Consider the following 21,556-nt stretch of genomic DNA (forward strand, 5'->3'; position numbering starts at 1 on the left):
ATGTAATGTATGTGCTCAGTGACTGCACCAGCAGAATAGTGAGTGCAGCTCTGGAGTATAATACAGGATGTAACTCAGGATCAGTAATGTAATGTATGTACACAGTGACTGCACCAGCAGAATAGTGAGTGCAGCTCTGGAGGATAATACAGGAGGTAACTCAGGATCAGTAATGTAATGTATGTACACAGTGACTGCACCAGCAGAATAGTGAGTGCAGCTCTGGAGGATAATACAGGAGGTAACTCAGGATCAGTAATGTAATGTATGTACACAGTGACTGCACCAGCAGAATAGTGAGTGCAGCTCTGGAGTATAATACAGGAGGTAACTCAGGATCAGTAATGTATGTACACAGTGACTGCACCAGCAGAATAGTGAGTGCAGCTCTGGAGTATAATACAGGAGGTAACTCAGGATCAGTAATGTAATGTATGTACACAGTGACTGCACCAGCAGAATAGTGAGTGCAGCTCTGGAGGATAATACAGGAGGTAACTCAGGATCAGTAATGTATGTACACAGTGACTGCACCAGCAGAATAGTGAGTGCAGCTCTGGAGTATAATACAGGAGATAACTCAGGATCAGTAATGTAATGTATGTACACAGTGACTGCAGCAGCAGAATAGTGAGTGCAGCTCTGGAGTATAATACAGGAGGTAACTCAGGATCAGTAATGTAATGTATGTACACAGTGACTACACCAGCAGAATAGTGAGTGCAGCTCTGGAGTATAATACAGGAGGTAACTCAGGATCAGTAATATATATACACAGTGACTGCAGCAGCAGAATAGTGAGTGCAGCTCTGGAGTATAATACAGGAGGTAACTCAGGATCAGTAATGTATGTACACAGTGACTGCAGCAGCAGAATAGTGAGTGCAGCTCTGGAGTATAATACAGGAGGTAACTCAGGATCAGTAATGTAATGTATGTACACAGTGACTGCACCAGCAGAATAGTGAGTGCAGCTCTGGAGTATAATACAGGAGATAACTCAGGATCAGTAATGTAATGTATGTACACAGTGACTGCACCAGCAGAATAGTGAGTGCAGCTCTGGAGTATAATACAGGAGGTGACTCAGGATCAGTAATGTATGTACACAGTGACTGCAGCAGCAGAATAGTGAGTGCAGCTCTGGGGTATAATACAGGAGGTAACTCAGGATCAGTAATGTAATGTATGTACACAGTGACTGCACCAGCAGAATAGTGAGTGCAGCTCTGGAGTATAATACAGGAGGTAACTCAGGATCAGTAATATATATACACAGTGACTGCACCAACAGAATAGTGAGTGCAGCTCTGGAGTATAATACAGGAGGTAACTCAGGATCAGTAATGTATGTACACAGTGACTGCACCAGCAGAATAGTGACTGCAGCTCTGGAGTATAATACAGGAGGTAACTCAGGATCAGTAATATATATACACAGTGACTGCACCAACAGAATAGTGAGTGCAGCTCTGGAGTATAATACAGCAGGTAACTCAGGATCAGTAATGTATGTACACAGTGACTGCACCAGCAGAATAGTGAGTGCAGCTCTGGAGTATAATACAGGAGGTAACTCAGGATCAGTAATGTAATGTATGTACACAGTGACTGCACCAGCAGAATAGTGAGTGCAGCTCTGGAGTATAATACAGGAGGTAACTCAGGATCAGTAATATATATACACAGTGACTGCACCAACAGAATAGTGAGTGCAGCTCTGGAGTATAATACAGGAGGTAACTCAGGATCAGTAATGTATGTACACAATGACTGCACCAGCAGAATAGTGAGTGCAGCTCTGGAGTATAATACAGGAGATAACTCAGGATCAGTAATGTAATGTATGTACACAGTGACTACACCAGCAGAATAGTGAGTGCAGCTCTGGAGTATAATACAGGAGATAACTCAGGATCAGTAATGTAATGTATGTACACAGTGACTGCATCAGCAGAATAGTGAGTGCAGCTCTGGAGTATAATGCAGGAGGTAACTCAGGATCAGTAATGTATGTACACAGTGACTGCACCAGCAGAATAGTGAGTGCAGCTCTGGAGTATAATACAGGAGGTAACTCAGGATCAGTAATATATATACACAGTGACTGCACCAACAGAATAGTGAGTGCAGCTCTGGAGTATAATACAGGAGGTAACTCAGGATCAGTAATGTATGTACACAGTGACTGCACCAGCAGAATAGTGAGTGCAGCTCTGGAGTATAATACAGGAGGTAACTCAGGATCAGTAATGTAATGTATGTACACAGTGACTGCACCAGCAGAATAGTGAGTGCAGCTCTGGAGTATAATACAGGAGGTAACTCAGGATCAGTAATATATATACACAGTGACTGCACAAGCAGAATAGTGAGTGCAGCTCTGGAGTATAATACAGGAGGTAACTCAGGATCAGTAATGTAATGTATGTACACAGTGACTGCACCAGCAGAATAGTGAGTGCAGCTCTGGAGTATAATACAGGAGGTAACTCAGGATCAGTAATATATATACACAGTGACTGCACAAGCAGAATAGTGAGTGCAGCTCTGCAGTATAATACAGGAGATAACTCAGGATCAGTAATGTAATGTATGTACACAGTGACTGCACCAGCAGAATAGTGAGTGCAGCTCTGGAGTATAATACAGGCGGCAACTCAGGATCAGTAATGTAATGTATGTACACAGTGACTGCACCAGCAGAATAGTGAGTGCAGCTCTGGAGTATTATACAGGAGGTAACTCAGGATCAGTAATGTAATGTATGTACACAGTGACTGCACCAGCAGAATAGTGAGTGCAGCTCTGGAGTATAATACAGGAGGTAACTCAGGGTGAGTAATGTAATGTATGTACACAGTGACTGCAGCAGCAGAATAGTGAGTGCAGCTCTGGAGTATAATACAGGAGGTAACTCAGGATCAGTAATGTAATGTATGTACACAGTGACTGCACCAGCAGAATAGTGAGTGCAGCTCTGTAGTATAATGCAGGAGGTAACTCAGGATCAGTAATGTATGTACACAGTGACTGCACCAGCAGAATAGTGAGTGCAGCTCTGGAGTATAATACTGGAGGTAACTCAGGATCAGTAATGTATGTACACAGTGACTGCACCAGCAGAATAGTGAGTGCAGCTCTGCAGTATAATACAGGAGATAACTCAGGATCAGTAATGTAATGTATGTACACAGTGACTGCACCAGCAGAATAGTGAGTGCAGCTCTGGAGTATAATACAGGAGGTAACTCATGGTGAGTAATGTAATGTATGTGCACAGTGACTGCACCAGCAGAATAGTGAGTGCAGCTCTGGAGTATAATACAGGCGGTAACTCAGGCTCAGTAATGTAATGTATGTACACAGTGACTGCACCAGCAGAATAGTGAGTGCAGCTCTGGAGTATAATACAGGAGGTAACTCAGGATCAGTAATGTAATGTATGTACACAGTGACTGCACCAGCAGAATAGTGAGTGCAGCTCTGGAGTATAATACAGGAGGTAACTCAGGGTGAGTAATGTAATATATGTACACAGTGACTGCAGCAGCAGAATAGTGAGTGCAGCTCTGGAGTATAATACAGGAGGTAACTCAGGATCAGTAATGTAATGTATGTACACAGTGACTGCACCAGCAGAATAGTGAGTGCAGCTCTGGAGTATAATACTGGAGGTAACTCAGGATCAGTAATGTATGTACACAGTGACTGCACCAGCAGAATAGTGAGTGCAGCTCTGCAGTATAATACAGGAGATAACTCAGGATCAGTAATGTAATGTATGTACACAGTGACTGCACCAGCAGAATAGTGAGTGCAGCTCTGGAGTATATAATACAGGAGGTAACTCAGGATCAGTAATGTAATGTATGTGCACAGTGACTGCACCAGCAGAATAGTGAGTGCAGCTCTGGAGTATAATACAGGAGGTAACTCAGGATCAGTAATGTAATGTATGTACACAGTGACTGCACCAGCAGAATAGTGAGTGCAGCTCTGGAGTATAATACAGGCGGTAACTCAGGCAGAATGTGATGTAATTTTATTGAAACGGAACTATTTTCGTTAATGAGAAGCTGAATTACACTTAGAATCAGACGGGTTTTTTTCTTCCCGTATTCACTTTGGAGAATGATAAACAGAAGGAATCCGTCCTGTGCACTTTATTATAAGCTCTTGTCCTCGTTTCTCACAATTAGTGGCCCTTCATCAGAGGTGCGCAGAGAGTGCAGCAGAGGTGCGCAGAGAGTGCAGCAGAGGTGCGCAGAGAGTGCAGCAGAGGTGCGCAGAGACCGCAGCAGAGGTGCGCAGAGACCGCAGCAGAGGTGCGCAGAGAGTGCAGCAGAGGTGCGCAGAGACCGCAGCAGAGGTGCGCAGAGACCGCAGCAGAGGTGCGCAGAGACCGCAGCAGAGGTGCGCAGAGACCGCAGCAGAGGTGCGCAGAGACCGCAGCAGAGGTGCGCAGAGACCGCAGCAGAGGTGCGCAGAGACCGCAGCAGAGAGTGCAGCAGAGACCGCAGCAGAGAGTGCAGCAGAGGTGCGCAGAGACCGCAGCAGAGGTGCGCAGAGACCGCAGCTGAGGTGCGCAGTGTACGCAGAGACCGCAGCAGAGCTGCGCAGTGTACGCAGAGACCGCAGCAGAGCTGCGCAGTGTACGCAGAGACCGCAGCAAAGGTGCGCAGACCGCAGCAAAGGTGCGCAGAGACCGCAGCAGAGGTGCGCGGAGACCGCAGCAGAGGTGCGCGGAGACCGCAGCAGAGGTGCGCGGAGACCGCAGCAGAGGTGCGCGGAGACCGCAGCAGAGGTGCGCGGAGACCGCAGCAGAGGTGCGCGGAGACCGCAGCAGAGGTGCGCGGAGACCGCAGCAGAGGTGCGCGGAGACCGCAGCAGAGGTGCGCAGAGACCGCAGCAGAGGTGCGCATAGAGTGCAGAAGAGGTGCAGTGTACGCAGAGAGTGCAGCAGAGGTGCGCAGAGAGTGCAGCAGAGGTGCGCAGAGTTCAGTGTGCGCAGAAAGTGCAGCAGAGGTGCGCAGAGAGTGCAGCAGAGGTGCGCAGAGAGTGCAGCAGAGGTGCGCAGAGAGTGCAGCAGAGGTGCGCAGAGAGTGCAGCAGAGGTGCGCAGAGAGTGCAGCAGAGGTGCGCAGTGTACGCAGCAGAGGTGCGCAGTACACGCAGAGACCGCAGCAGAGGTGCGCAGTACACGCAGAGACCGCAGCAGAGGTGCGCAGTGCACGCAGAGACCGCAGCAGAGGTGCGCAGTGCACGCAGAGACCGCAGCAGAGGTGCGCAGTGCACGCAGAGACATCCTGCGACGTAACAGCGGACTCCGCACCTCGCACCTCAGGAATCTACCCCTTATCCCCGCAGTCGATGCCTTATTCTCTAGATTAGGGGTCTGGTCATGTGCCTCTGAAGAGCAGTAATCAGCAGTTGGGCATCACAGGGATCCCGGGTCCATCAGAATCCGTCCAAGTGTCAGCAGCTGATGGATTCACGCCAGGACCCGACAAAGACCAGACCGGCCGCCATTCAGGACACTGGGAAAGTGGGATGAGGAATTATTGCCAAACTAAAATCGGTCAGACTAGAAGAGAAGAAGACTCCAGGATAACTGGCAGTGTCTGTACCTGCAGCAGGAGCCTCTCACCACATTGTCAGGGTCAGTGATTTAGCAGTTCAGTTTGGGGGTGCCCTGTCCGCTGTGCTCGTGGAACCGCTGCCCCCCACCTCAGGTGTCCACATACATCCCATTGATTAGATAGTCCAGTTTGGTGTATCGATGCCGGCGCCGCGCCTCTGACACTTTGCGGCTGACCAGTCCAATCACCACCGTGAGAAACAACAACCCAAATACCAGTGCCGCCACCAGTCCGCTCTTATCCTCGGGCGGGGGGAAGGCGCCGTCAGACCCCGCACTGCCCACTTTACTGGGCGCTTCCTCCAGATTGACAGCGGGTCCCTTCTGCGCAGCGGGATGGGTTTCGGGCAGGACTCGCCCGGTCACTTCACCCTCGTTACTGGTGGACGGTTGGTCACTAGTCTTAGTGCTGTTATATATACTGTTCCAGGGCGACGTCCATGAGGGCGCAGCGTGGGACACTATGTGAGGGGGTCGGGTCTGACGGGCAGTAGTGAGTGCTGGCACCTCCGTGTGACCGACCTTCTTGGCCGTGTGATTGGTGCTCGGCAGTTTGGCACTTTTAACATGAGAACTAGGCACTTTTTTGATGCCACTTGAATCATGGGTGGCAGTGGGGGGTGCAACATGACTGGGGTTTTTGTAGGGCACAAGGCGAGGGGCCGCCGTGCCGAGTCTGGGTGGGATCCTTTTGGGCGCGTCGCTCGTCACCTTGGTGGCTTCAGTAGGATGTGTCTGTAGAGCTTCGGGCTTCTTGGTCTTCACCTTGCCCGGCTTTGAAGCCTTGGAGGGAAGTTTCTTCACCTCTTTACGGAGGGGGATGGTGGTCGTCTGCAGAGTGGGCACTATGGCCGGAGAGGAGGACGGCACGCCCAGATTGTCCTCGGACTTGGATTCCATCTGCTCCAGGTGTTGGTCAATTTTATCCGCCAGGTGGAGGAGCTGCGAGGTGATGGTTTTGGAGGTGTCGGCTGATACCTTCGAGGCAATAACACGGCTGGCTTTGTTGTTATCAGGAGGACCTGACTCCTTATCTCCGGAGCCGGACGTCTTCTTGGGAGACCCCTGCGCTCTGCTGCGACCCCCGGACTGTGGCCTCCGCTGCTCCTGGTCGGGGTCGTCTTTTCCCGGTCGTGAGGAGTCTGCAATAATAATAATAAAAGTATATTATAATCTCCAGGAACAGAACCGGGCCGGGCCGAGACATCCGGGCCGGGCCGAGACATCCGGGCCGGGCCGAGACATCCGGGCCGGGCCGAGACATCCGGGCCGGGCCGAGACATCCGGGCCGGGCCGAGACATCCGGGCCGGGCCGAGACATCCGGGCCGGGCCGAGACATCCGGGCCGGGCCGAGACATCCGGGCCGGGCCGAGACATCCGGGCCGGGCCGAGACATCCGGGCCGGGCCGAGACATCCGGGCCGGGCCGAGACATCCGGGCCGGGCCGAGACATCCGGGCCGGGCCGAGACATCCGGGCCGGGCCGAGACATCCGGGCCGGGCCGAGACATCCGGGCCGGGCCGAGACATCCGGGCCGGGCCGAGACATCCGGGCCGGGCCGAGACATCCGGGCCGGGCCGAGACATCCGGGCCGGGCCGAGACATCCGGGCCGGGCCGAGACATCCGGGCCGGGCCGAGACATCCGGGCCGGGCCGAGACATCCGGGCCGGGCCGAGACATCCGGGCCGGGCCGAGACATCCGGGCCGGGCCGAGACATCCGGGCCGGGCCGAGACATCCGGGCCGGGCCGAGACATCCGGGCCGGGCCGAGACATCCGGGCCGGGCCGAGACATCCGGGCCGGGCCGAGACATCCGGGCCGGGCCGAGACATCCGGGCCGGGCCGAGACATCCGGGCCGGGCCGAGACATCCGGGCCGGGCCGAGACATCCGGGCCGGGCCGAGACATCCGGGCCGGGCCGAGACATCCGGGCCGGGCCGAGACATCCGGGCCGGGCCGAGACATCCGGGCCGGGCCGAGACATCCGGGCCGGGCCGAGACATCCGGGCCGGGCCGAGACATCCGGGCCGGGCCGAGACATCCGGGCCGGGCCGAGACATCCGGGCCGGGCCGAGACATCCGGGCCGGGCCGAGACATCCGGGCCGGGCCGAGACATCCGGGCCGGGCCGAGACATCCGGGCCGGGCCGAGACATCCGGGCCGGGCCGAGACATCCGGGCCGGGCCGAGACATCCGGGCCGGGCCGAGACATCCGGGCCGGGCCGAGACATCCGGGCCGGGCCGAGACATCCGGGCCGGGCCGAGACATCCGGGCCGGGCCGAGACATCCGGGCCGGGCCGAGACATCCGGGCCGGGCCGAGACATCCGGGCCGGGCCGAGACATCCGGGCCGGGCCGAGACATCCGGGCCGGGCCGAGACATCCGGGCCGGGCCGAGACATCCGGGCCGGGCCGAGACATCCGGGCCGGGCCGAGACATCCGGACCCATGTGGCCTCTATTTCCTCTTCCCCTGAATATGAGGGAAGTCTATGGTCTGAGACAGGAGGGGTTCAAACTTTCTTTACGAGGGGCTCTAGGAGGAGACCCAATAGGGGGCATCCAGAGATGCAAAGTGCAGGGGGCTCTGAACTACAATGGCCTCTTGGAAGGTGCATGAGATCAATGATGCAGCCACTCCTGGGTGACAACCGAGGGACCCCATTGTGCACAACGTCATATTAATGGGAGGTCTGGTGGGGTGTGTGGGGGAGGGGGTGTCATTATCTGATCGGAACTGACCTGACCAGAAGCTGTAAGTGAGGACCCCCGGACTGGACGACAAGGGGCACGAGTCCAGTGTGGGGCAGTGGAAGATGTAACAGTTCTGCAGTCCGGGTCTTCTGGCGTCAAAGACGAGAAGATTACAGCCGCGATCACCTGGACAAAACAAGACAATTACCGAAAATGCCAAATGAGGAGCGGCGCCCAAAGTATCCGGGAGACTAGACCCAGCAGCCGCTTACCTCCGGCGTCCATTTGTCTGCAGCAGGCGGACAGACACTCCTCCACACTGCTGACCTTCACCGGGTCGGTAAAACGGGCGCCGCGCGCCACTGCCTGACCGATGTCGATCACCATATCCGGGATGGCCTGAGGGACACATCTTTGGGTGCCAGAGGCGGCATATGCAAGAATCGAAAAGAGGAAGAGAGACCAGGGGAGGCCGAGAGTGCGGTGCTCCATCACAGCAACACATGAGGGGGAGCAACAGTCACATGACAGCGGCACAGGACCCTGCAAAGAACCGAAAAACCAGAATTACCCACACAGCGTGCAGAATTATTAGGCAAGTTGTATTTTAGAGGATTTTTTTTTTATTATTGATCACAACTATGTTCTCAATCACCCAAAAGACTCAAATATCAAAGCTTAAATATTTTTGGCAGTTGGAGGGGTTAATATTTTGGCAGTTGGAGGGGTTAATATTTTGGCAGTTGGAGGGGTTAATATTTTGGCAGTTGGAGGGGTTTAGATTTGGCTTCTTAGGAGGATCTGATTGTGCAGGTGACTATTACTGTGCAGAATTATTAGGCAACTTAATAAAAACCCAATCTATTCCCATCTCACTTGTTTATTGTCACCAGGAAACCAATATAACTGCACAAAATGTAGAAATAAACATTCCTGACATAAAAACAAACCCAAAAATGAGTGCCCAATATATATATATCACCCCCTTTCTTTCTGATGACCCTCAGCAGCCTCCATCCATAGATTCTGTCATTGCTTGATCTGTTTACCATCCACATTGCGTGCAGCAGCCACCACAGCCTCCAGACACCAACAGCCCCCAGACACCAACAGCCCCCAGACACCGCAGCCCCCAGACACCGCAGCCCCCAGACACCAACAGCCCCCAGACACCGCAGCCCCCAGACACCAACAGCCCCCAGACACCAACAGCCCCCAGACACCAACAGCCCCCAGACACCAACAGCCCCCAGACACCAACAGCCCCCAGACACCAACAGCCCCCAGACACCAACAGCCCCCAGACACCAACAGCCCCCAGACACCAACAGCCCCCAGACACCAACAGCCCCCAGACACCAACAGCCCCCAGACACCGCAGCCCCCAGACACCGCAGCCCCCAGACACCAACAGCCCCCAGACACCAACAGCCCCCAGACACCAACAGCCCCCAGACACCAACAGCCCCCAGACACCAACAGCCCCCAGACACCAACAGCCCCCAGACACCAACAGCCCCCAGACACCAACAGCCCCCAGACACCAACAGCCCCCAGACACCAACAGCCCCCAGACACCAACAGCCCCCAGACACCAACAGCCCCCAGACACCAACAGCCCCCAGACACCAACAGCCCCCAGACACCAACAGCCCCCAGACACCAACAGCCCCCAGACACCAACAGCCCCCAGACACCAACAGCCCCCAGACACCAACAGCCCCCAGACACCAACAGCCTCCAGACACCAACAGCCTCCAGACACCAACAGCCTCCAGACACCAACAGCCTCCAGACACTGCTCCTAGAGGTGGACTGTTTTCCCTCTCTGTAGATCTCACATTTTATGAGGGACCACAGGTTCTCTATGGGGTTCAGATCAGGAGAACAAGGGGCCATGCCATTATTTTTTCATCTTTTACACCTTTACTGGCCAGCCACGCTGTGGAGTAGTTGGATGCATGTGATGGAGCATTGTCCTGCATGAAAATCATGTTTTTCTTGAACGATAGCGACTTCTTCCTGTGCCACTGCTTGAAAAAGTTGTCTTCCAGAAGCTGGCAGTAGGTCTGGGAGTTGAGCTTCCTCCATCCTCAACCCGAAAAGGTTCCACAAGTTGATCTTTGCTGATCCCAGCCCATACCAGTGCCCACCTCCACCTTGCTGGCGTCTGAGTGGGAGTGGAGCTCTCTGCCCTTTCCTGATCCAGCCTCTGGCCCATCCATCTGCCCATCAAGAGTCACTCATCTCATCAGTCCATAAAACCTGTGAAGAATCAGTCTTCAGATATTTCTTGGCCCAGTCTTGAGGTTTTATCTTGTGTTTCTTGGTCAGAGGTGGTGGTTTTCGGCCTTCCTTACCTTGGCCTGTCCCTGAGTATGGCACACCTTGTGCTTTTTGATACTCCAGTAACGTTGCAGCTCTGAAATATGGACAAACTGGTGGCAAATGGCATCTTGGCATCTTCACGCTTGATTTTCCTCAATTCATGGGCAGTTATTTTGCGCCTTTTTTGCCCCTCACGCTTCTTGCGACCCTGTTGGCTATTTGACATGAAACGCTTGATTGTTCGGTGATCGCGCTTCAAAAGTTTGGCAGTTTCAAGACTGCTGCGTCCCTCTGCAAGACATCGCACAATATGGACTTTTCAGAGCCCGTCACATCTCTCTTCTGACCCATTCTGCCAAAGGAAAGGAGGTTGCCTAATAATTGTGCACCCCTTATATAGGGTGATGTGTCATTACACCGCACCCCTCCTCATTACAGAGAGGCACATCACCTGATTTACTTAATTGGTAGTTGGCTCTCACTATACAGCGCGGAGTAGGACGACATGTATAACCAGCATCATGTGATCACAATACGCATCTGCCTAATAATTCTGCACACGGTGTAAGTGTCAAATGTCAGATGCAAGAGCGGCCGAGGAGAAGACGTGATGTTACCTTCTATCACCGAGCTCCACTGATCATCACTCCACCAAAAACCACAGCCTGAGACACACAAAGAGAAAAGGTGTCACATAAAGCCACCTACAATAGGCTCCTCCCCAAGAATAATCCACAGCCACCTACAATAGGCTCCTCCCCAAGAATAATCCACAGCCACCTACAATAGGCTCCTCCCCAAGAATAATCCACAGCCACCTACAATAGGCTCCTCCCCAAGAATGATCCACAGCCACCTACAATAGGCTCCTCCCCAAGAATACTCCACAGCCACCTACAATCCCCACCCCCCAGGAATACGCCACAGCCACCTACAATCCCCACCCCAGGAACACTCCACAGCCACCTACAATCCCCACCCCAGGAATACTCCACAGCCACCTACAATCCCCACCCCAGGAATACTCCACAGCCACCTACAATCCCTACCCCAGGAATACTCCACAGCCACCTACAATCCCCACCCCAGGAATACTCCACAGCCACCTACAATCCCCACCCCAGGAATACTCCACAGCCACCTACAATCCCCACCCCAGGAATACTCCACAGCCACCTACAATCCCCACCCCAGGAATACTCCACAGCCACCTACAATCCCCACCCCCCAGGAACACTCCACAGCCACCTACAATCCCCACCCCCCAGGAACACTCCACAGCCACCTACAATCCCCACCCCAGGAACACTCCACAGCCACCTACAATCCCCACCCCCCAGGAATACGCCACAGCCACCTACAATCCCCACCCCAGGAATACGCCACAGCCACCTACAATCCCCACCCCAGGAACACTCCACAGCCACCTACAATCCCCACCCCAGGAATACTCCACAGCCACCTACAATCCCCACCCCAGGAATACTCCACAGCCACCTACAATCCCCACCCCAGGAATACTCCACAGCCACCTACAATCCCCACCCCAGGAATACTCCACAGCCACCTACAATCCCCACCCCAGGAATACTCCACAGCCACCTACAATCCCCACCCCAGGAACACTCCACAGCCACCTACAATCCCCACCCCAGGAATACTCCACAGCCACCTACAATTCCCACCCCAGGAATACTCCACAGCCACCTACAATAGGCTCCTCCCCAAGAATAATCCACAGCCACCTACAATAGGCTCCTCCCCAAGAATAATCCACAGCCACCTACAATAGGCTCCTCCCCAAGAATAATCCACAGCCACCTACAATCCCCACCCCAGGAATACGCCACAGCCACCTACAATTCCCACCCCAGGAATACTCCACAGCCACCTACAATCCCCACCCCAGGAATACTCCACAGCCACCTACAATCCCCACCCCAGGAATACTCCACAGCCACCTACAATCCCCACCCCAGGAACACTCCACAGCCACCTACAATCCCCACCCCAGGAATACTCCACAGCCACCTACAATCCCCACCCCAGGAATACTCCACAGCCACCTACAATCCCCACCCCAGGAATACTCCACAGCCACCTACAATCCCCACCCCAGGAATACTCCACAGCCACCTACAATCCCCACCCCAGGAATACTCCACAGCCACCTACAATCCCCCCCCCCCAGGAATACTCCACAGCCACCTACAATCCCCCCCCAGGAATACTCCACAGCCACCTACAATCCCCACCCCAGGAACACTCCACAGCCACCTACAATCCCCACCCCAGAAATACTCCACAGCCACCTACAATCCCCACCCCAGGAATACTCCACAGCCACCTACAATCCCCACCCCAGGAATACTCCACAGCCACCTACAATCCCCCCCCCAGGAATACTCCACAGCCACCTACAACCCCCCCCCCAGGAATACTCCACAGCCACCTACAATCCCCACCCCCAGGAACACTCCACAGCCACCTACAATCCCCACCCCAGGAATACTCCACAGCCACCTACAATCCCCACCCCAGGAATACTCCACAGCCACCTACAATCCCCACCCCAGGAATACTCCACTGCCACCTACAATCCCCACCCCAGGAATACTCCACTGCCACCTACAATCCCCACCCCAGGAATACTCCACAGCCACCTACAATCCCCACCCCAGGAATACTCCACAGCCACCTACAATCCCCACCCCAGGAACACTCCACAGCCACCTATAATCCCCACCCCAGGAATACTCCACAGCCACCTACAATCCCCACAGCCACCTACAATCCCCACCCCAGGAATACTCCACTGCCACCTACAATCCCCACCCCAGGAATACTCCACAGCCACCTACAATCCCCACCCCAGGAACACTCCACAGCCACCTACAATCCCCACCCCAGGAATACTCCACAGCCACCTACAATCCCCACAGCCACCTACAATCCCCACCCCAGGAATACTCCACTGCCACCTACAATCCCCACCCCAGGAATACTCCACAGCCACCTACAATCCCCACCCCAGGAATACTCCACTGCCACCTACAATCCCCACCCCAGGAATACTCCACAGCCACCTACAATCCCCCACCCAGGAATACTCCACAGCCACCTACAATCCCCACCCCAGGAACACTCCACAGCCACCTACAATCCCCACCCCAGGAATACGCCACAGCCACCTACAATCCCCACCCCAGGAATACTCCACAGCCACCTATAATCCCCACCCCAGGAATACTCCACAGCCACCTACAATCCCCACCCCAGGAATACTCCACAGCCACCTACAATCCCCACAGCCACCTACAATCCCCACCCCAGGAATACTCCACTGCCACCTACAATCCCCACCCCAGGAATACTCCACAGCCACCTACAATCCCCACCCCAGGAATACTCCACAGCCACCTACAATCCCCACCCCAGGAATACTCCACAGCCACTTACAATCCCCACCCCAGGAATACTCCACAGCCACCTACAATCCCCACCCCAGGAACACTCCACAGCCACCTACAATCCCCACCCCAGGAATACTCCACAGCCACCTACAATCCCCACCCCAGGAATACTCCACAGCCACCTACAATCCCCTCCCCAGGAATACTCCACAGCCACCTACAATCCCCACCCCAGGAATACTCCACAGCCACCTATAATCCCCACCCCAGGAATACTCCACAGCCACCTACAATCCCCACCCCAGGAATACTCCACAGCCACCTACAATCCCCACCCCAGGAATACTCCACAGCCACCTACAATCCCCACCCCAGGAATACTCCACAGCCACCTACAATCCCCACCCCAGGAACACTCCACAGCCACCTACAATCCCCACCCCAGGAACACTCCACAGCCACCTACAATCCCCACCCCAGGAATACTCCACAGCCACCTACAATCCCCACCCCAGGAATACTCCACAGCCACCTATAATCCCCACCCCAGGAATACTCCACAGCCACCTACAATCCCCACCCCAGGAATACTCCACAGCCACCTATAATCCCCACCCCAGGAATACTCCACAGCCACCTACAATCCCCACCCCAGGAATACTCCACAGCCACCTATAATCCCCACCCCAGGAATACTCCACAGCCACCTACAATCCCCACCCCAGGAACACTCCACAGCCACCTACAATCCCCACCCCAGGAATACTCCACAGCCACCTATAATCCCCACCCCAGGAATACTCCACAGCCACCTATAATCCCCACCCCAGGAATACTCCACAGCCACCTATAATCCCCCCCCCCAGGAATACGCCACAGCCACCTACAATCCCCACCCCAGGAACACTCCACAGCCACCTACAATCCCCACCCCAGGAATACTCCACAGCCACCTACAATCCCCACCCCAGGAATACTCCACAGCCACCTACAATCCCCACCCCAGGAACACTCCACAGCCACCTATAATCCCCACCCCAGGAATACTCCACAGCCACCTACAATCCCCACCCCAGGAATACTCCACAGCCACCTATAATCCCCACCCCAGGAATACTCCACAGCCACCTACAATCCCCACCCCAGGAATACTCCACAGCCACCTACAATCCCCACCCCAGGAATACGCCACAGCCACCTACAATCCCCACCCCAGGAATACTCCACAGCCACCTATAATCCCCACCCCAGGAATACTCCACAGCCACCTATAATCCCCCCCCCCAGGAATACTCCACAGCCACCTACAATCCCCACCCCAGGAATACTCCACAGCCACCTATAATCCCCACCCCAGGAATACTCCACAGCCACCTACAATCCCCACCCCAGGAATACTCCACAGCCACCTACAATCCCCACCCCAGGAATACTCCACTGCCACCTACAATCCCCACCCCAGGAATACTCCACAGCCACCTACAATCCCCACCCCAGGAATACTCCACTGCCACCTACAATCCCCACCCCAGGAATACTCCACAGCCACCTATAATCCCCACCCCAGGACCGCCATCTTAGAAAATTCCACATTGGTTCCATCCATCCATTGTATCGGAAACCAATTGACCATCCCACATACCTCAGATGAGACAGCTTCCACCCGAAAGTCCATCCTCTACAGTCAGGCCCTCAGATATAATAGTATCTGTTCCAATCCAACATAAAAATCTTTTTAAACCAAGGCCACCAACCCGCCACCATTGATGATCAGATCATTGGAGCCAGAAGGATCTCTAGAAGTCAATTACCTCTAGGAGGACAATAATCGTGACCCTCTGGTGGTGACCTACAACTCACAGCTTGAGGTGCGGAGAACTGCTAAGAAACTTTACCATATTCTACACAAGGACGACCGGCTGAAAATGTCCCTCCCTGCTACAGGCAACCTCCTAATTTAAGAAACATCATGATCCGAAGCTCAAAGGCTAGAGGAACATATCGTAAAGTGAAGAGACCAAAGATCAAGTACTGATCCCACCGCACAGCAGGACTCCGAGACCCCGAAACTTTCACATGTTCCTCCTCCAATGTGGTAGTCACTTTTACAAGGAATAGCGCGATAAAGTGGACCCCAGAATTTGTTCCCCAGTTTCTCCTGGGCGCGGATACCCACATGTGGTCAGTGACCTCTGTGTGGACACACGGCCAGGCTCGGGAGGGAAGGAGCAATATTGGAATTTTGGAACAGAAATTTGGCTGAAATAGATTGCAGGCACCATGTCACATTTCCCGGGCCCCTAAGGTACCTAAACTGAAGAGACCCCACAAGTGACCCCTTTTAGGAAACTAGACCCCTCAAGGATTTTATCCTGGGGTATAGTGAGAGTTTTGAACTCACAGGTACTTCACAGAATTTGATAACTTTAGGCCGTCATATTGAAAATTCGCATTCTTTCTCCACAATCACGTTGTGATTTTGGCACAGGGGTCTCAGGAGGAGGGGGCATTGAGATATGGGAGCGCAAACATCACTGGATTTTATTTGGGGGGTGGGAGCCGTCATTTTTCCAGAGTGCGCTCCCCCACACAGTACAATGGCCTCCACCGCTCCTCCCCCACACACAGTACAATGGCCTCCACCGCTCCCCCCACACACAGTACAATGGCCTCCACCGCTCCCCCCCACACACAGTACAATGGCCTCCACCGCTCCCCCCCACACACAGTACAATGGCCTCCACCGCTCCCCCCCCACACACAGTACAATGCCTCCACCGCTCCCCCCCCACACACAGTACAATGGCCTCCACCGCTCCCCGCCCCCCCAAACACAGTACAATGGCCTCCACCGCTCCCCCCCAAACACAGTACAATGGCCTCCACCGCTCCCCCCCCCACACACAGTACAATGGCCTCCACCGCTCCCCCCCCCACACACAGTACAATGGCCTCCACCGCTCCCCCCCCCCACACACAGTACAATGGCCTCCACCGCTCCCCCCCCCACACACAGTACAATGGCCTCCACCGCTCCCCCCCCACACACAGTACAATGGCCTCCACCGCTCCCCCCCACACACAGTACAATGGCCTCCACCGCTCCCCCCCCCCCCCACACACAGTACAATGGCCTCCACCGCTCCCCCCCACACACAGTACAATGGCCTCCACCGCTCCCCCCCACACACAGTACAATGGCCTCCACCGCTCCCCCCCACACACAGTACAATGGCCTCCACCGCTCCCCCCCACACACAGTACAATGGCCTCCACCGCTCCCCCCCACACACAGTACAATGGCCTCCACCGCTCCCCCCCACACACAGTACAATGGCCTCCACCGCTCCCCCCCACACACAGTACAATGGCCTCCACCGCTCCCCCCACACACAGTACAATGGCCTCCACCGCTCCCACCCCAAACACAGTACAATGGCCTCCCCCGCTCCCCCCCCCCACACACACACAGTACAATGGCCTCCACCGCTCCCCCTCCACACACAGTACAATGGCCTCCACCGCTCCCCCCTCCACACACAGTACAATGGCCTCCACCGCTCCCCCCCCACACACAGTACAATGGCCTCCCCCGCTCCCCCCACACACAGTACAATGGCCTCCACCGCTCCCCCCACACACACAGTACAATGGCCTCCACCGCTCCCCCACACACACAGTACAATGGCCCCCACCTCTCCCCCACACACACAGTACAATGGCCTCCACCGCTCCCCCCCCACACACACAGTACAATGGCCTCCACCGCTCCCCCCCACACACAGTACAATGGCCTCCACCGCTCCCCCCCCCACACACAGTACAATGGCCTCCACCGCTCCCCCCCACACACAGTACAATGGCCTCCACCGCTCCCCCCCCACACACAGTACAATGGCCTCCACCGCTCCCCCCCAAACACAGTACAATGGCCTCCACCGCTCCCCCCCCCCACACACACACACAGTACAATGGCCTCCACCGCTCCCCCCCTACACACAGTACAGTGGCCTCCACCGCTCCCCCTCCACACACAGTACAATGGCCTCCACCGCTCCCCCTCCACACACAGTACAATGGCCTCCACCGCTCCCCCTCCACACACAGTACAATGGCCTCCACCGCTCCCCCCACACACAGTACAATGGCCTCCACCGCTCCCCCCCACACACAGTACAATGGCCTCCACCGCTCCCCCTACACACACAGTACAATGGCCTCCACCGCTCCCCCACACACACAGTACAATGGCCCCCACCTCTCCCCCACACACACAGTTACAATGGCCGCCACCGCTCCCCCACACACACAGTACAATGGCCTCCACCGCTCCCCCCCACACACAGTACAATGGCCTCCACCGCTCCCCCCCCACACAGTACAATGGCCTCCACCGCTCCCCCCCCACACACAGTACAATGGCCTCCACCGCTCCCCCCTCCCACCCACACACACACACAGTACAATGGCCTCCACCGCGCTCCCCCCCCACACACTGTACAATGGCCTCCACCGCGCTCCCCCCCCACACCAGTACAATGGCCTCCACCGCGCTCCCCCCCACACACGAGTACAATGGCCTCCACCGCGCTCCCCCCCCACACACAGTAAAATGGCCTCCACCGCTCCCCCACACACAGTACAATGGCCTCCACCGCTCCCCCCCCACACACAGTACAATGGCCTCCACCGCTCCCCCCCACACACAGTACAATGGCCTCCACCGCTCCCCCCCACACACAGTACAATGGCCTCCACCGCTCCCCCCCACACACAGTACAATGGCCTCCACCGCTCCCCCCACACACACAGTACAATGGCCTCCACCCGCTCCCCCCCTCACACAGTACAATGGCCTCCACCGCTCCCCCCCCCACACACAGTACAATGGCCTCCACCGCTCCCCACACACACACAGTACAATGGCCTCCACCGCTCCCCCCACACACACAGTACAATGGCCTCCACCGCTCCCCCCACCACACACAGTACAATGGCCTCCACCGCTCCCCCCCCCACACACAGTACAATGGCCTCCACCGCTCCCCCTCACACACAGTACAATGGCCTCAACCCGCCCCTCCACACACACAGTACAATGGCCTCCACCGCTCCCCCCCCCACACAGTACAATGGCCTCAACCGCCCCTCCACACACACAGTACAATGGCCTCCACCGCTCCCCCCCCACACACAGTACAATGGCCTCAACTGCCCCTCCACACACTTTAAGTATAGAGTATGTGAGATCAGTGATATAAATATTTCCATTGTGCCATGCGGCCTACTAAATTCATTAAAGCAGAACCACATTGGAGCCACACTTTTAATTGTTGCAGCCATTCTCCAGCAGTGCTGGCTCCCCTCTCTTTGTCGTTGATATGGCCACCACACAATATGATCTATCAGGGGCAGACATGTCATTGGTGCAGCCACACAGGGGCCCGGGAGGTCGGGGGGGACCATTTCTATCTCCAAAGCAGGAGGAATTGACATTTTGATGAGTTATTGGCTGCATGGGCCTCAGATAGTGTTTCTGCACAGGGGCCCTTTCTGTGCCAGCGGGTCTAGTGATGTGGCCACACTTGCTGTGCACCGGCTGAATGATGGCACTGATTTCAATCGTATCTGCAATCTGAGGGCCCCCGGGGCCCATAGTGGCCGCGTGCGCTGCTGTGAGCCACTGACATACAACCTTATCCGAAACCGGCACTCGCCCCCCCCCGTCCTTCCTGACCTCAACTTCCTCAGGAAGAAGAAATCCTTAGAAATATGGAAATCCTGAGACGCGGAGGCTGTGACGTCTCCTCCACTGCGATGCCTCCGCTTCCCCTCAGGCGGGGGAGACAACCGGGGAATGAGGAGTCGTCAGGCAGGAAAAACTCGATCAGGCGAAAAGAGTCGAGAATGATGAGACTGCAAAGTGCAATCCTGCGATGACGAAGGCGCGGCAGCAGCTACGAGCGCGGGGTCCCCAAGTACACAACAAATATATAGATAAGAAAAAAAATAAAATGTTCTGAGCCCCCCCCCCCCCCCATTCTCTCGATGTGCCCAGGAGCTCAAGGTTAATCACCCCGGCCTGAAAATATTTAGCTAAAAAGATAAAAAGCAAAAAAAAAGATCACCGCAGAAACCACCTATGATTTCTCATGTGGTGGGGGGGGGGGGGGGGGGGGGATACTGATCAGACCCCAAACTTCTCACAGCTGAAGGGCTGGTACAATGTTCTCAATCTGCATCGACTTCTATGGAGCCCTGGATGGCGCTAAAAAATCACAATGTGCTCCTGGAAGAGGAAGGTGCACGCTAAAATCCGCTGAAGATACAATGTATCCACTCCCCTTTGTTGCCAGCAGAGAGGGAATGGAAGGGGCGCCAGAGGGAATGGAAGGGGCGCCGCGGGAAGAGGGGGAGGTGTAAGGGGCGCCGCTGGAAGAGGGGAGGTGTAAGGGGCGCCACTGGAAGAGGGGGCGCCGCTGGAAGAGGGGGAGCCGCTGGAAGAGGGGGAGCCGCTGGAAGAGGGGGAGGCAGAGGGGGCGCCGCTGGAAAGAGGGGGAGGCAGAGGGGGCGCCGCTGGAAGAGGGGGAGGCGGAAGGGGCGCCGCTGGAAGAGGGCGAGGCGGAAGGGGCGCCGCTGGAAGAGGGCGAGGCGGAAGGGGCGCCGCTGGAAGAGGGCGAGGCGGAAGGGGCGCCGCTGGAAGAGGGCGAGGCGGAAGGGGCGCCGCTGGAAGAGGGCGAGGCGGAAGGGGCGCCGCTGGAAGAGGGGGCGCCGCTGAAGAGGGGGGAGGCGGAAGGGGCGCCGCTGGAAGAGGGGGCGCCGCTGGAAGAGGGGGAGGCGGAAGGGGCGCCGCTGGAAGAGGGGGGCGCCGCTGGAAGAGGGGGAGGCGGAAGGGGCGCCGCTGGAAGAGGGGGGCGCCGCTGGAAGAGGGGGAGGTGGAAGGGGCGCCGCTGGAAGAGGGCGAGGCGGAAGGGGCGCCGCTGGAAGAGAGGGAGCCGGAAGAGGGGGAAGTCGTAAGGGGCGCCTCTGGAAGAGGGGGAGGCGGAAGAGGCGCCTCTGGAAAAGGGGGAGGCGGAAGAGGCGCCGCTGGAAAAGGGGGGAGTCGAAGAGGGGGGAGTCGGAAGAGGGGGGAGTCGGAAGAGGGGGGAGTCGGAAGAGGGGGGAGTCGGAAGAGGGGGGAGTCGGAAGAGGGGGAGCCGGAAGGGGCGCCGCAGAGGGGAGGTGGAAGGGGCGCCGCAGAGGGGAGGTGGAAGGGGTGCCGCAGAGGGGAGGTGGAGTCACTGCGGCCCTGACATGCTGGGAGTTGTAGTGGGGAATATCTGGATGGGACCCTCCTCCACCAGTGGGTTCCTTGGCCCTTCCTATGAGCGGGAGGTGTCGTGACAATGTGCCAGTGAAGCTTTGGCGCCGTGTCGGTGCTGCCGTACGTGGCGCCGCGCTCGTCACCTCGCCCCTTTACGGTGCGGAGTGCTTGCCAGCC

At 56.1% G+C, this 21,556-nt stretch overlaps 1 protein-coding gene across 3 annotated transcripts in view; it reads right to left on the reverse strand.

Moving 5' to 3' along the window:
* Nucleotides 1-4,030: 4,030 nt before the first annotated feature.
* Nucleotides 4,031-21,556, reverse strand: part of MANSC1 (MANSC domain containing 1) — an 18,413-nt gene continuing 887 nt past the window's right edge. For 2 of the 3 annotated variants that reach the window (XM_075343555.1, XM_075343556.1), the window contains exons 2-4: nt 8,608-8,878; nt 8,384-8,521; nt 4,031-6,782 (exon numbers count right to left, since the gene is read on the reverse strand). In XM_075343555.1, coding sequence (XP_075199670.1) covers nt 5,731-6,782; nt 8,384-8,521; nt 8,608-8,878 — 1,461 coding nt within the window. In that variant the 3' untranslated portion in view covers nt 4,031-5,730. Of the gene's footprint in view, nt 6,783-8,383; nt 8,522-8,607; nt 8,879-11,280; nt 11,329-21,556 lie in introns of all 3 variants that reach the window. The other variant, XM_075343557.1, reaches the window with a different exon arrangement.

The sequence above is a fragment of the Anomaloglossus baeobatrachus genome, chromosome 4 (genome assembly GCF_048569485.1).
Source record: "Anomaloglossus baeobatrachus isolate aAnoBae1 chromosome 4, aAnoBae1.hap1, whole genome shotgun sequence".
In the NCBI taxonomy this organism is placed as follows: Eukaryota; Metazoa; Chordata; class Amphibia; order Anura; family Aromobatidae; genus Anomaloglossus; species Anomaloglossus baeobatrachus.